Raw genomic sequence first — 15124 nt, 5'->3', positions numbered from 1 at the left:
AATATTTGCTCCACTTTTAATAACCTAAGGTTTTATTCGCCCTTCCGTATTAAAAAATGTCCTTATTGCACATGGATACTTTTTAGTTTGGCAGGGAGTGTAGGACATGATCCTGGTGACTTCTGAAGAAAATTGTCTTCAGTGGTCTCCAGGTCCATGTTCCGTGAGACATGACCCAAGATGGGATAAATGTAGAATTATTAAGTCTGTGCTAAAGACAGTGGTGTAAATAACACAATTTACTTCTAAGGGTGTGTATGCAGTCTGGACAAATATGGTAGTTTAAAGGGTTCCTGTCACCAGAATTAACCCTATGAAACTGGCTGACATTATCGATGTGCTAATGTCAGCCGAACTTAACTAGTCTATGCCCCTGTTACTCCAGAAATCTAACTTCTATAATATGCTAATTAGCCTCTAAGAGCAGGGGGGGCGTTCCCCCTGCTCCTAGAGACTCCATTCTCCCACTTCTGGCCACGCCCTGCTACACTAGATTGACAGGGCCAGGCACCGTTGGTCTCCTACTGCTGGCCCTGTCTACAGTGTAAATCTCGCGCCTGCGCCCATTCAGTATTCGGCGCAGGCAGAGTGAGTGAAGGGCGCCTGCACTGAATGCTGAACGGCGCGAGATTTCCCCAGCGCACAGTGCCGGCAGTTGGAGGTGAAGGCTGCCTGGCCCTGTCAATCTAGTGTAGCAGGACGTGGCCAGAGGTGGGAAAACGGAGTCTCTAGGAGCAGGGGGAACGCCCCCCGCACCTAGAGGCTAATTAGCATATTATAAAAATTAGATTTCTGCAGTAACGGGGGCATAGATAAAAGTAGGAATAGGCTAGTTAGGTTCAGCTGACATTAGCACATCGCTAATGTCAGCTAGCTTAATAGGGTTAATTCTGGTGACAGAAACCCTTTTAAAAGGGTTTGTCTGGGTTCAAAGCTGAACCTGGACATAACCCATTCATTAATTAGAGCATCAGAGCATTTATTCAATGCTCCTCCCTTGGGCAAGGGCTATTTATTTACCTCAGGTGATGTAACGGGTCTCAACATGGGCATGCTAGGCGGAGACTTTAGCCGAGCAGAGAGGCCGGTGACGTCACTGTCGCTAATGGGTGGTCTTTAGCGCTGACTTAGCCTGTAAAACATCCTAGGGTAGTGCTATAGACCATCCATTAGTGCCGTGACATCACCGGGATCACTTCTAGGCGGAAGTCTCCACCTAGTAGTGTGCGAATGTTTACCAAACCAAGACAACCCCTTTAAATAGACCCTTAATTCTAGATTTTTCTTTTTTTCTACCTAGGTCATTGCTCCATATCAAACTTTGCTGAACCCTCTGAGTAAACTCAACGTCCTCAATAACCTGCATTCCCATTTCATCTTGGTGGACGATGGTACTGTTGGAAAGCAAGGTGCAGAAGTGAACTTAAGGAGGCAGCTGGAGAAAACCATAAACTTGCAACGCATTCATGCACGTACGTTTTACTTAGTCTTTGTGGTCATATTGGTCTTGTACAGATGAATACAACTGTCTAATTCCTGTGTTTCCATATTCATCGGTAAATGCACACGGCATATTACTGAAGACCCCCTGTGTGTAGGGGAAGGTAGCTAATATTTACCTTATCCTTTAAGGCATTGGCCAAGGCGTTCCAGTTGTGGCCTTGATATTGGAAGGCGGTCCCAATGTGATCCTTACAGTGCTGGATTATCTGCAGGAAAACCCACCTGTCCCAGTTGTTGTATGTGAAGGAACGGGCAGAGCTGCTGATATCTTGGCTTATGTGCACAAGCAGACGGAGGAAGGAGGGTATGACCAAATGATTGATTAGGAAAATAAGAGACGCATATATTAATTTGCCAGAAATAACTTTTTTTTTTTTTTTTATAAAGAAATCTTCCTGAAGGTTCAGAGTCTGAAATCATTTCAACTATTAAAAAAACGTTCAACTTTAGCCAGTCTGAGGCCGTCCATCTCTTCCAGATTGTAATGGAGTGTATGAAAAGCAAGGAACTTGTAAGTTATACAATTATTTAGACTTAACACATTTGGGGAGGTGTATACAGAGGGAGTTTAAGGTAGTTAGGAACACATGGGTTCTTTCTTCCAAAGGACGGCACCACACGTGTCTGTGGCTTGTCTGGGCTGCAGCTTGGCTAAATTGAAGCTAAAGGATTGCCAGTTTCCTATATTGATGACCTATCCTCAGGGCTACCCCCATTCAGGTGAATAGAACGGATCCATCCCATTGAAATGAATGGGACGGAGGAGCTTTAATTACACTGCTCGCCACTGCAATGTCGACGGTGAGCAGGTGAACAGTAAAGAGAACACCGCTCTCTTCCAAGTGCTATGTTCTCTTCAAATGATTGATAGGGTGCCAGCAATCTGGTGTCGCCAATCTGATATTGATGACCCATCCTGCGGATAGGTTGTCAGTATAACAAAAGTGGAAAACCCCTTTAATAGAGTTGAGATGCCACACACAGCCTGTGAACAGCCATGCGTTCCTAATCCTGGATAACCCCTTTAAAGGGTTTCTGTCATGAGAAATAACGTTATATAGCTGACATTAGCGATGTGCTAATGCCAGCAGTACATAACTGTATGACTTATATCTCCCTGCCTGCCGCCGTTCTCTTAAAATAAAAACTTTTAAAATATGCTAATGAGCCTCCAGGTGCTATGAGGGCGTTGCTTCAGCACCTAGAGGCTCGGTCTACACACCCTTTGGCACGCCCAGGTCCAGTTGATTGACTTTTGAGTTCTCTTCAGTGTCCTGTAAATCCTGCGCCGTCCCGTTTACTATTTGGCGCAGGCGCATTGAGTGAAGGACAGTATATGTCATACAGTTATGTACTGCTGACCTTAGCACATCGCTAATGTCAGTCAGCTATATAACGTTATTTCTCATGACAGAAACCCTTTAAGGGTACCTACACACTGCACAAATTTCTGTGCGGGTTTTTGTGCATTTCTGTACTCAAACTGCACCAAAAACTGCAATTTATAATTGCAGTTTTTGGTATGGATTTGATGTGGCTTTGCTGCAGATCTTGTCCTTTATTTGAAAATCCGCACAACCGGTCAATTTCTGTGCAGAACAAATCTGCAAACTGAGCATGAGATTTGTCTGTTCTCATACACTTTGCTTGTACTGTATTATGCACGTGAATCTGTGGTAAAAAAAAAAATTGGGGTAATGGGTATTATTTGAAGTTACCATGCAGTTTTGGAAGCCAATGGGGCGAATTTTTTTATTTTTATTCCCAGGGCGCTCCCTCTGGAGGCTGTAAAAGGATTTAGTGATTCAGTATTAAATCAAATCAGTGATTTAGTCTTTGTTTGATCAGTAATTTCCATTAATTATTGTGAGCAAAAACTAAATGCAGGTCAAATGCCCTCCCGCTATATTTTTCATCCATGTGCTATTTATTTTATTTTTATTTTTTGTGTGATTAGCACTCTTATCCATTCATTTCTTTGGGGCCTTGCACACATCCCTGTTCTTTGCAGATCAGTGTGGCCTTTCCTCAAATTATAGAGCAGGTCCTGTTCTTGCCTGTATTGCGGATAAGAATGGCCTGTTCTATCGATGGGAGTGAGAAAAATACAGAATGCAGATATGTTTGCAGACAGCACACAGGCACGACCATGTTCATGAAGCCTAAGTATAGGTTCAGTGCGAACCTTCCTGTTGAGTCTTTTGGGCAATTTCATTCAATGACTGATGGTCTTTTCTCTGTGACCATGTATACAGAGGTGGCATGGAATGATATACCAGCATATTTAGGTTTGCAGGTTTACACGTGATGGCTTCCTGCAGCCACCTCCACCAGGAGCTTAAATTATGGGAATTTATTGTACTGCTGTATACTTAGAGGACCTGTCACCTCCCCTGACATGTCTGTTTTAGTAACTTCTTGCACTCCCCATGTAATCACAATTCTGGAGCTTCTATTCTTGACTCTGTGCTGCACCATTCTTGTATAATTCCTGCTGGAAGTTTACAAATTGCCAGAGTGTACAGTAAAGGTACAGAAGGGTGTTCCCAATAGCCGGTTTGTCTGATTATCCAGTCAGTGCTCCTGATGTCAGTCTGTGCAAGGACACCCCCCAACTGGTAACACCCATCTGTACCTTTACTGCAAGCTGCTGGCAATTCATTCATAACTTCTAGTAGAAATAATAAAGGAATGACACAACATAGAGCCATAAGAATAGAGGCTCCAGCATTGTTGTTACATGGGGAATGCAGGTAGATACTACAGCAGACCTGGCAGGAGACGGGACAGGTCCTCTTCTGTAAGCTTTCCCTAGTGATAACTGCAGACTGCCAGAATGACACAAGGGAATGTGAACCTAGCGAGTTGAACGTGCCGATTAGGGATCGACCGATATTGATTTTTTTAGGGCCGATACCGATACCGATAATTTGTGAACTTTCAGGCCGATAGCCGATAATTTATACCGATATTCTGGGAATTTTCATTTTTGAAAAAAAAATTAAAATTCCCTCAAATCTGCTGAAAATTAATGTTTATTGTTAATGTGTATTTTAATTTTTTTTGTAAATCTTTCTTTTTCATTTATATTTAATATTTTGGTGTTTTTATTTTTATTTAACTAACTTTTAGCCCCCTTAGGGACTAGAACCCTTGTCCTATTCACCCTGATAGAGCTCTATCAGGGTGAATAGGAGCTCACACTGTCCCTGCTGCTGTGTGCTTTGTGCACACAGTAGCATGGAGCTTATCATGGCAGCCAGGGCTTCAATAGCGTCCTGGCTGCCATGGTAACCGATCGGAGCCCCAGCATTACACTGCTGGGGCTCCGATCGGAGGAGCAGGGGAGAGGGAATCCTGTGGGGGGCGCACTGCGACTGGGGTGGGGTGGGGCGCACCACTGTTTAATACTGGGGGGGAGGGGGGGCACACTGCGCCACCAATGCTTAATACTCTGGGGGCTTGGGGGGGAGGCGCACTGCGCCACCAATGCCTAATATTGGGGGGCGCACTGCGCCACCAATGTCTGATACTGGGGGGCTTGGGGGGGCGCACTGCGCCACCAATGAAGCTTAATCTCTAATTTATTCATATACAGGAGGCGGGAGCTGGCTGCAGAATCACATAGCCGGCTCCCGACCTCTATGAGCAGTAGCTGCGATCCGCGGCACCTGAGGAGTTAACTACCGCAGATCGCAGCTACAGCTCAGTAGAGGCCGGGAGCCGGCTATGTGATCCTGCAGCTCCCGCCTCCTGTATATGAATTAATGTGAGATTAAGCTTCATTGGTGGCGCAGTGGCCATAGCTCCTCCCCTCCTCTTGTCCCCTGTCCTCCCATTGGCTGGAGCGGCAGCAGCAGCACAGGGGGAGGAGACACTGCTCCTTCTCCCCTGTGCTGCTGCTGAGGGAACACGGAGAGCGCTGTCAGCAGCGCGATCTGTGTTCCCCATACGTTATCGGAATATCGGCAAAATAAATGCCGATACCGATAACGTTCAAAATCCTGAATATCGGCTGATAATATCGGTAAATCCGATAATCGGTCGATCCCTAGTGCCGATCTATCGGTGGGAAGAAGCTCTGCACGGCTTTCCAGCTCCTATATAAGATCTATAGTGAAATTAATCTGCACAGTTTGTCAAAAGCTTTCTAAAGTTCAGGCTTGGAGGCCTGAGCTGTTAATGTCGTGGTCTTTCCAGGGGTGGAAGTTGCTTGCAGCGCTAAAATGCTCATTTTTGTCTTTTAAAACAGATAACTGTGTTTCACATGGGCTCAGATGAGCACCAGGACATTGACGTTGCAATACTTACTGCTCTATTGAAAGGTAATATAGCTGCTATAGTAACCTAAATACTTGTCTTGTATATAAATCAAAAAATGATTTGATGGGAAAAGATCTATAAAAGTTACTGTTTGGGTAAATTTTTTTTGTTTGTAATTTTCTGTAAGGGTTTTCTAAAGTTGCAAAGATGGTGTACATACAGCAGGAAGTTAGAAAGTACTCTTAAAGGCGTTGTCGCATCTCGCCATTACTACGGCGAGAGGAGACACAGTTCTGACCACCAGCCGGCCACTAGCTCCCATTGCAGGTGCATAGGAGCTACAGAAATACGGTTTCCCAGCCGGCTGGTGGTCAGGACTGTGTCTCATCTCGCGTTAGTAACAGCAAGACGAGAGAACCCCTTTAAGTACAGTCAGTTCTTGACGTTGATGTGTTGGAAGCTGTAATAGGGGGCAAGAGTAAGGGTGCACTCACGCTGCGGATTTTGTTGCAGAAATTTCTGTGACTGAAAATCGGCTCTATTGGGGCGTGGCCGGATGTGGAGCTGAGCGGACGCAAGCCGCGCTAGCTCCGGAGCCTACAAGCGAATTAAGCTGCCCACAGCAAAGGCAATAACCCTAACATTAGCCAAAGGACGTGGGAAACCCTCCGGAACCGCATCTTACCAATTACAGGTGTGGGTCGCACTAGTTGGAAGCGCCCAGCAAAATAGAGGCGTTGAGCAGGGCAGCCGGAGGAATCCAAGATGGCGCCCGCTCCTCGCACCACTCAGCGCCTGTGGCACAGTCGGATAATGCGCTCTTTCCAACGCACCTCACAATTTCAGGGGGGAGAAGTCCCTCGCATTTATCAAACCCTCCCTCAACAGCAAACCCCTCTCCATCAAAAAGCAGTAAGCATCAGCAGCTGCCTCTTACCAGCATACACTACAAGATGTAGCAGCCTCCTCCAGGAGAGGGGCATCCATATAACCCACTCTCCTTCACCCCCCCAAATATCAGTGGCCAGTCTGCACCAGTCACAGAAGCCAATCTAAGGTCCCTACTGCATGAGCTGAGATGTTCTATACAAAAAGACATCTCCTCTGCTTTCTCTGCCTTACAAAAAGACATCCCTCAAATTGGAGAAAGAACGTCCCACATTGAGAATAAGATGGAAGAATTTACCAATGCCCACAACCATTTAGTGGACGCTCACAATGATGTTGAGGATGACACATCGGCATTGAAACTCAAACTAGCGGATCTTGAGGATCGTTCAAGACGCAGCAATCTAAGATCCAGAGGAATTCCAGAAACCGTGGAACCTGGCGCTATCAAGGACTTCCTTACAGATTACTTTGTGGCACTGGTTCCAAAAGCAGAACAAAGATCTATTAATTGACAGAGGGCACAGAATCCCTAAACCCAAAAGTTCTCCCAGTGCTTCCCCCAGAGATATCATTGCCAGGCTGCATTTCTACCATTTCAAAGAATTGATTCTCAAAGCAGCAAACTCCACACAAGATCTCCCTGTACGCTTCAAAAACACCTTAATATTCTCTGACCTCTCTGCAGCAACGCTGAATAGATGCAGAAAGTTCTCCGCTGCTTCAAAAATTCTCAGGGATCGCAATATCCCATACAAATGGGGCTACCAGGTGAAACTCCTGATCTTCAAGAATGGAACAACTCACTCGATCTCTTCACCAAGCGACACCATGAAACTACTCCAGAAATGGTCCCTGGCTGGGGTGGATGAAGATAGCCGCTCACCCATGAAGAAAAGACCTCCTACAATGGCTAAAGAATGGACCTGAAAGCCTCATCACACAGGAAAGGACATTCCCACGTGCCTTAAAGGACATATCCTTTTTATAATTCAAGGTCACTAGTCTGAGTTATTTGTCTACACTCTTTTATTGGAGATCTCATTGGAGATAATTTAGGCTACTTTCACACTCTCGTTTTGTGCGGATCCGTTCATATAATGCATTCGTTCAGAACAGATCCGTTTGTATTATCTTTAACAAAGTCAATGGAAGACAGATCCGTTTTCTATTGTCAGTGAAAACGGATCCGTCCCAATTGACTTACATTGTGTGTCAGAACGAATCCGTTTGGCTCGGTTTCATCAGACGTACACCAAAACGCTGTAAGCAGCGTTTTGGTATCCATCTCCAAAGCGGAATGGAGACTGAACTGATGCATTCTGAGCAGATCCTTTTCCATTCAGAATGCAAACTGATCTGTCTTGGATCGCTGGTGAGAGCCCTGAACGGATCTCGTAAACGGAAAGCCAAAACGTGAGTGTGAAAGTAGCCTAAGCCTGTATTTTCTAATCCCACCTCCATTGTTACCTGGATAAATTGGTATCCAGTTGGTTCACTTTAAATGCCCTGTTAAAGATAAAGGTGTATTGTTCTGTTTAACTTTATCTCCCCTTCTTATTTACATTTTTTTTATCTTTTTACCTACCTTTCACCTTAACATCACCCGGTAACTCATAAGTGACAAGTGAGCTCGATATTCTTATATTTACGGTTGCAGAGCAACTGCGTCACAATTGGGCTCCATTCACACTTCCGTAGTGTGTTGCGGACCCGCAACACACCCACCCGGCACCCCTATAGAAATGCCTATTCTTGTCCGCAGCTGCGGACAGAAATAGGAGATGTTCTTCGGGTCCGCTGCTCCGCAAAAGATAGATCGGGGCCGCGCTCAGCGGATGTGGACAACACACTGTGTGCTGTCCGCATCCATTCCGTCCCCATAGAAAATGAATGGGTCCACACCTGTTACGCAAAATTGATGCGGACCCATTTGCAGACGTGTGAATGGAGCCTTAGGTTGAGGTGCCTGCACTCGTTCTGCAGCATATTGTGTTATTTACTTTGCATTACCTTCACTGCCAGCGATGGATATCAACATTTGCCCAATTAATGCTAATGGTCTAAATAGTCCTTTTAAAAGAACTCTATTTTGGAAAGAAGTTAATTCCCTTAAAAGTGATGTGATTTGAATGAATCTGACACTTTTAGACTTAATCATAGAAAATTGACCAACTTATTTGCATCACCTGCAGTGAACAAGAAAAGAGGGGTAATCCTTGCTGTTCAATTTCTTTTCAATGCATTCAGAGCAAGGCTGACGACAATGGAAGACAAATTATATTAGTATGTAACTTTAACAACACAATACACATCTTGGTTACCTTGTACGCACCAAACACAAGCCAACTCTCATTTATCAGAGAGGTAAATAACTACCGCCCTGTCCATCAAATGTTATATGTGGAGACTTTAATTGGCCTCCATCGCCATCTATTGAGAAGCCCAACAACATGAAATCCCAGCTCTTGTCACAGTTTGCGCAATAATTCCTGGCAGAAGATTTATCTGACACTTACACGCATCTGAGCGGATACACTTCTTACTCACACCCCCACAAACAGTATTCTAGGATTGATTTAATAATAGTTGACAAATGGACTTGCACCAATTTCATGCCTAATCTCAGAGCGATTCAACCAACCCCCATACGTTTCCTGGCGAACCAACAATTACTATTTATCTTTACCTTCCACCCAATCACAAATCAGTGAAGCCCTTACAGAATATTTCAAGTACAATTATTCTACAGAAGTACAATCCACTACAACGCGGTGCGCACACAAGGCTTATATAAGAGGCCACCTTATCCGTATTTCATCCTTTTTTTTTTAAAAGACGCACCCGTACAGAACAACTATGTGCATCCATTACCAATTTAGAAAATAAGGACAAAATAAACCCCTCCCATACTATAAAAAAACAACTTAAAGATCTACGTTACGAACTATACAAGCTATATCAAAATAACTTTGAACACAACCTAAGGAAATCAAAGGCGAAATATTACTCACAAGGAAATAGAGGGAGTACGATACTAGCCAACAACATTAAAACTGCACAGAACAGGTAAAAACTACTGTTTATTTATAACTCCCGCAAAGAAAAAATCATTAACCCTCAAGGAATCTCCAACACATTTGCCGAATATTATTTCAATTTATATAATCTCAAAGACAACAACCTAGTACCCCAACCATCTCCAGATAACTAATTCCTATCTGATATCTCACTGCCCAAACTGTCCCCAGAGCATCTTGCGCAAATCAATAAGACAATTGAACTTGCAGAAATATTGCACATTATCAAGTCAACTAAAAACAATAAATCCCCCGGCCCAGACGGATTAACCAGCAAATATTTTAAAACCTTTGATCTCCCTATCTTCTATCCACATTTATAATGACTACTTGGAATATACCGCCTGAAATCCTCCAGGCAACTATAGTCGTTCTTCCTAAACCAGGAAAATCTGAACATCCAAAAAACTTCCGACCTATTTCTCTCCTGGACTCAGACCTAAAAATGTATTCTAAACTATTGGCCAACCGATTGTCCTCCTTGATTCCATACCTGGTCCACCATGACCAAGTGGGATTTGTTAAATCGAGACAAACACTAGACGGTATCAGACGCATAATAGATCTTATTTATGTAGCAAAGGCAAATCGAGCGCCTTCTCTGCTCCTATCTTATGGATGTGGAGAAGGCGTTTGAGTGCATTGGAGGCAGTACTGTCGAAATTTGGAATACAGGGACAATTTGCCAAAGCTATAGGCGCGCTCTACTCTAAACCCTCAGCTAAAGTCCTTATAAATGGAATGTTATCCAACCAATTCCAAATGAATAACGGAACAAGACAGGGATGCCCCCTTTCACCCATTATCTTTGCACTAATAATGGAACCCTTAGTGGAATGTATAAGAGCTCAGCCACAGATTACAGAAATAAAAATAGGAGAAACAAATCACAAAATTGGATTATTTGCCGATGATATTATATTGGCACTAACCAACCCAACAGTGTCTCTACCCAGTGTGATGCAAAGTCTTTTAGTTCAGTTTCTTATTATAGCTTAAACGTTGCCAAATGACAGGTCCTTAACCTTGGCCTGAAAGATTCAGACCTTACTACAGTGAAAGCCAACTTCCCCTTTAAACGGAACTCCGAACATATCACATACTTACGAATGAAACTAACCTCATCAACCACCAACCTTCTACCTCTACAAGTAAACCTAAAAAAATCTAAAGGAAAAAATAAAAAATGACCTAAATAAAATGAATTGGTTGGGATGTCCATTATTAGATACTATAGAGCTTGCATTTTTGAACAATTGAGATTTACATGGTAAATTTATCCCAACCAACACTGGATCTCTATTGAGAACTATATAATGGATGTGAACGACCCTCAGGTATTTTTCTACTCTAGATCCTTATAGAAAAGCCCTGTGCTCTTGAAATCCCACCTACTATTCAAGCTGCACTTGAAATTTGGTTCCTAATGTCAACCAAATTTAATCTTATCAACCTCTCCCTTTCTGAAATCCGTCTGGCGGTCGTGGGGAAATGCATCCTTAGGCCTCATGCACACGGCCGTGGAACACAGCAGTGAGCGGTCCGTGGTATCCCGGCCTGGATTCCTGCTGAGAGCAGGAGCGCACGGCGTCATTGGTTGCTATGACTCCGTGCGCTTCATGCCGCCGCTGCACTACAGTAATACACTGGTATGATCTACACGAGTATTACTGTAGTGCAGCGGCGACAGGGAGTGCACGGCGTCATAGCAACCAATAACTCCGTGCGCTCCTGCTCTCAGCAGGAATCCAGGCCGGGATACCACGGACCGCTCATGGCCGTGTGCATGAGGCCTTAACCTGAACATTTATAATTGGATTGACTTGGGAATCAAAAGATTGGGAGACCTTTTTACCAATGAAACTTTAAGTTCCTTTACGGACTTATGCCTGGAATTTTAAATTCCATGTAGGGAATTCTTTAAATACTTACAAATCAGGCACTTCTTGTCTGGGATGAGTTTCCCCGTGACCGCTGACCCATCCCAATTGAGGAAAGTGTTACGAAACCCATTGACTAATCTTAAAGCCCTATCTCTTGGTTATCATTTTATGACTGAGAGTTTGGACTCACAATTGATTCCAATACTTAGTAAATAGGAATCGGCATTAAACTTGAATGTATCTTCAGAGCAATGGGAATCTGCATTCTCTATCACGTGTGCCTCCTCTAAATGTATTAACCATCTGGAAAACTCCAGGAAAATTCTCTACAGATGGTATTATACTCCTCATAGATGATCTAAAATGTACCCCTCATCTTCCCAGGTCTGCTGGAGATTGGCAGAAGCTGATATGGAGCACATATGGTGGGAATGCAGGGAAATTAAACCCGTTTGGAGCTCAATTAATACAATTTTAACACAAATATGCAATATTCCAATTTCGCTATCGATGGCCCAAGGCCTACTCTCTATTAATTTAGATTCTTTCTCAGACTTTTTCCGAACAATTATTCATATTATTATAGCAACCAGAGTGAAAATTGCTCACTACTGGAAAAACCCAAATCCTCCTCCTTTTAATGGAAATGGTCAACTCTGTTCACAACAGTCTTTATGAGATGATTAACGCTTCAGTCTCTAACAAACTAGCCAAGTTCAGGGTTATATGGCATAATTGGCTTCACTCCCAATACAACAAAGTCTCACTAGCTTATTGATGTAAAGTGTAACATACTACTCCTTGTCACCTTTCCTTTTTATTTATTACTCCCTTTTTTCCCCTCTGATATTTTATATTGTAATGTTTCCTTTTCCTGTTTCCTTGTATCCCTATGTTTATGGGACTATAAGGATCATGCAAGACCAATTAATGTTTGAAAATAAGCTACACAACGCAAATTATTGTATGTAATGTTTAATTTTATTATTGAAAACAATAGAACATATATTCAATAAAAGAAAATTGTCTCTATTCGTCTGAAAGGGGCTTGCAGAAGTTCATGTGCTTGCCGCCCCATTCAGATGAATGGAAGTGATTTACTGTCACAAATTTCTGCAACAAAATCTACAGTGTGTCAGTGCAGCCTAAGGATCTGGAGTCATTTTGACAAGGGCCAAGTGCAGATCTTGTAAGGTATTCCCAGTTTACTGGGGATAGTACCTATCAAGTGGTCCAACCTGTCAGCAGATAACAAGGCCCATTGTTTATGTGGAGCGAAGACTAGCCTTCTGGTCCCATCTCACAGAAGGGCTACTATCAGAACACACAGTGCATCGCGGCTTGCTATGTATGGGGCTGCTTAGCTTCAGACCGGTCAGTGGCCATGACCCCTGTGCATTTCAAAAGCATCCACAACCATGGAGCAATTAAAGAAGATGGCCTGGTCTAGTGATCCACGTTTTATTTTGCATAATGTGGATGGCTGGTGTGCGTGTGTCACTTGCCTTAAAAAGAGATTGGACCAGAATGTAGACAAGCCAGCAGAAGCACTGTGATGCTCTGGGCAGTGTTCTGTTCGAAAACGTACTGCATAATACTGATGTTCCTGTAGCCATTAGGCCCCATGCACACGACCGTTGTTTAGGTCCGCATCCGAGCCGCAGTTTTCTCTTCAATGGGGCCACAAAAGATGCGGACAACACTCCGTGTACTGTCCGCAGCCGTTGCTCTGTTCCGTGGCCCCGCAAAAAATAAAATAACCTGTCCTGTTCTTGTCCGTTTTGCGGACAAGAACAGGCAGTTATATTAATGGCGGTCCATGCTGTTCCGCAAATTGTGGAGCGCACACGGGCGCCATCCGTGTTTTGCGAAACGCAAAACACACAACGGTCGTGTGCATGTAGCCTTAATCTGTTGTGGAGGACAACTCGCTGCATATGACTAGCAGTTCTGCCCGAGTGCTCCAGCAGCAGTGGAGGGCTGCTTTAGCTGCTCATATCTCTGGATTGGTAGCAGCTAGAGGTGTGTCTTGTTTGAACTCTGACATTCCAAGCTTTCAAACAATTCCAGAATCATTGCATTGTCTTCACTACATCGGAATAAATAACTGTTAGAAATCGGGATGGCGGAGAATGCAGCTGAAAAGTGAATGTAAATGCAGATTTTACCGCGATTATTACCGACTTGATTTCTAACTGAGAGATCTCTTGTTAATGTTGTGCCGAACTGTTAGGTTGTCAAGTAGAATGATAGTCAAGGAACGCTATCTGCTGACATCACAAGAACCCTACTTGGTGGCCCGCTGTCTTACCAGCCTACCCATAAACATGCATTCTGTTTGGCTGAATGTGCACATTTTTTTTTTTTTTATGCAGAGAGGGCCTTGTCAATGTACCCATAAAGGTGCATACTTAGGTTATATCTATCTATCTCAATATAATTTTTCAGTAATTTTTCAGCATGTGTAATCTCCCTTTTTTGTTTTCTCTTCAGTTGTTCATTTGGTTATATAGTGTTAAACAGAAATGTTTATTCATATGCACGCCTTCTCCTCAGGAACGAATGCATCTGCATTGGACCAGCTGGTTTTAACTTTGGCGTGGGACAGAGTTGACATAGCCAAAAACCATGTATTTGTCTATGGACAACAGTGGCTGGTAAGCAAGCAACACGTTGTTCGGGATCTGTTATTAAATTATAAATTAGTTCTTAATGAGAAACTCTGGACAAATTTTCATAGTGAGATAAATGTATTTATATGATGACTAATTCTTCACACAAGTCTACATGAATCAATAATAATGGTGAGAAAAATGCCTCTTTGTCCACTTATAAGCTCCCCCTATCTCTTTTAAACTAATTTTCTCAGAGACAGACTGCCTGCTCACTGAAGGATCAAATTAAATTGTTGCCCATAGAACTCTGCGAAGAGGGAAGTGTGGGAGAAATGGTGAACGGACAGTCTGTCTTCAGATAGAATGTTACTTTGGGAAGGAGTTGAGAGCTTATAAGTAGGATTGGGTATTGTTTTTCACCGGGTCCATTAATTCTTGATTTTGAGAGACCAGGGTAAATGTTTCACAGAATTTCTGTTTAATGTGTTTTAAAGGGTTATTCCAGTAATAAGAAGCTATCCCCTATCCACAGGATAAGGGGGTATCTGTTAGATCGGTAGGGGTCTCTCCGCAGAGACCACCACCAATCATAAGAATGTGAGCCTATACCCCAAAATGAATGGAGCAGGTGATTGAGCATTCTCCATTCATTTGCTGTGGAACTGCCAGAGTGTACCCAGCGGTGAGACCCGCACAGATCTACAGTCATGTGAAAAAATTAGGACACCCTTTGAAAGCATGTGGTTTTTTGTAACATTTTTAATAAAAGGTTATTTCATCTCCGTTTCAACAATACAGAGAGATTAAAGTAATCCGACTAAACAAAGAAAACTGAAGAAAAGTCTTTTCAAGATCTTCTGTAAATGTCATTCTACAAAAATGCCTATTCTAA

At 43.2% G+C, this 15124-nt stretch overlaps 1 protein-coding gene across 4 annotated transcripts in view; it reads left to right on the top strand.

The window, feature by feature from the left end:
- The window catches only part of TRPM7 (transient receptor potential cation channel subfamily M member 7), a 123654-nt gene that overhangs the window by 41412 nt on the left and 67118 nt on the right, over positions 1-15124 (top strand). For 3 of the 4 annotated variants that reach the window (XM_044279602.1, XM_044279601.1, XM_044279603.1), the window contains 5 exons: positions 1301-1472; positions 1633-1807; positions 1891-2014; positions 5756-5828; positions 14174-14274. In XM_044279602.1, coding sequence (XP_044135537.1) covers positions 1301-1472; positions 1633-1807; positions 1891-2014; positions 5756-5828; positions 14174-14274 — 645 coding nt within the window. Of the gene's footprint in view, positions 1-1300; positions 1473-1632; positions 1808-1890; positions 2015-5755; positions 5829-6279; positions 6952-14173; positions 14275-15124 lie in introns of those variants that run through there. The other variant, XM_044279604.1, reaches the window with a different exon arrangement.

The sequence above is a fragment of the Bufo gargarizans genome, chromosome 2, assembly GCF_014858855.1.
Source record: "Bufo gargarizans isolate SCDJY-AF-19 chromosome 2, ASM1485885v1, whole genome shotgun sequence".
In the NCBI taxonomy this organism is placed as follows: Eukaryota; Metazoa; Chordata; class Amphibia; order Anura; family Bufonidae; genus Bufo; species Bufo gargarizans.
Note: the sequence above shows the minus strand (reverse complement) of the source record. Positions and strands in the feature narration are given on the sequence as shown.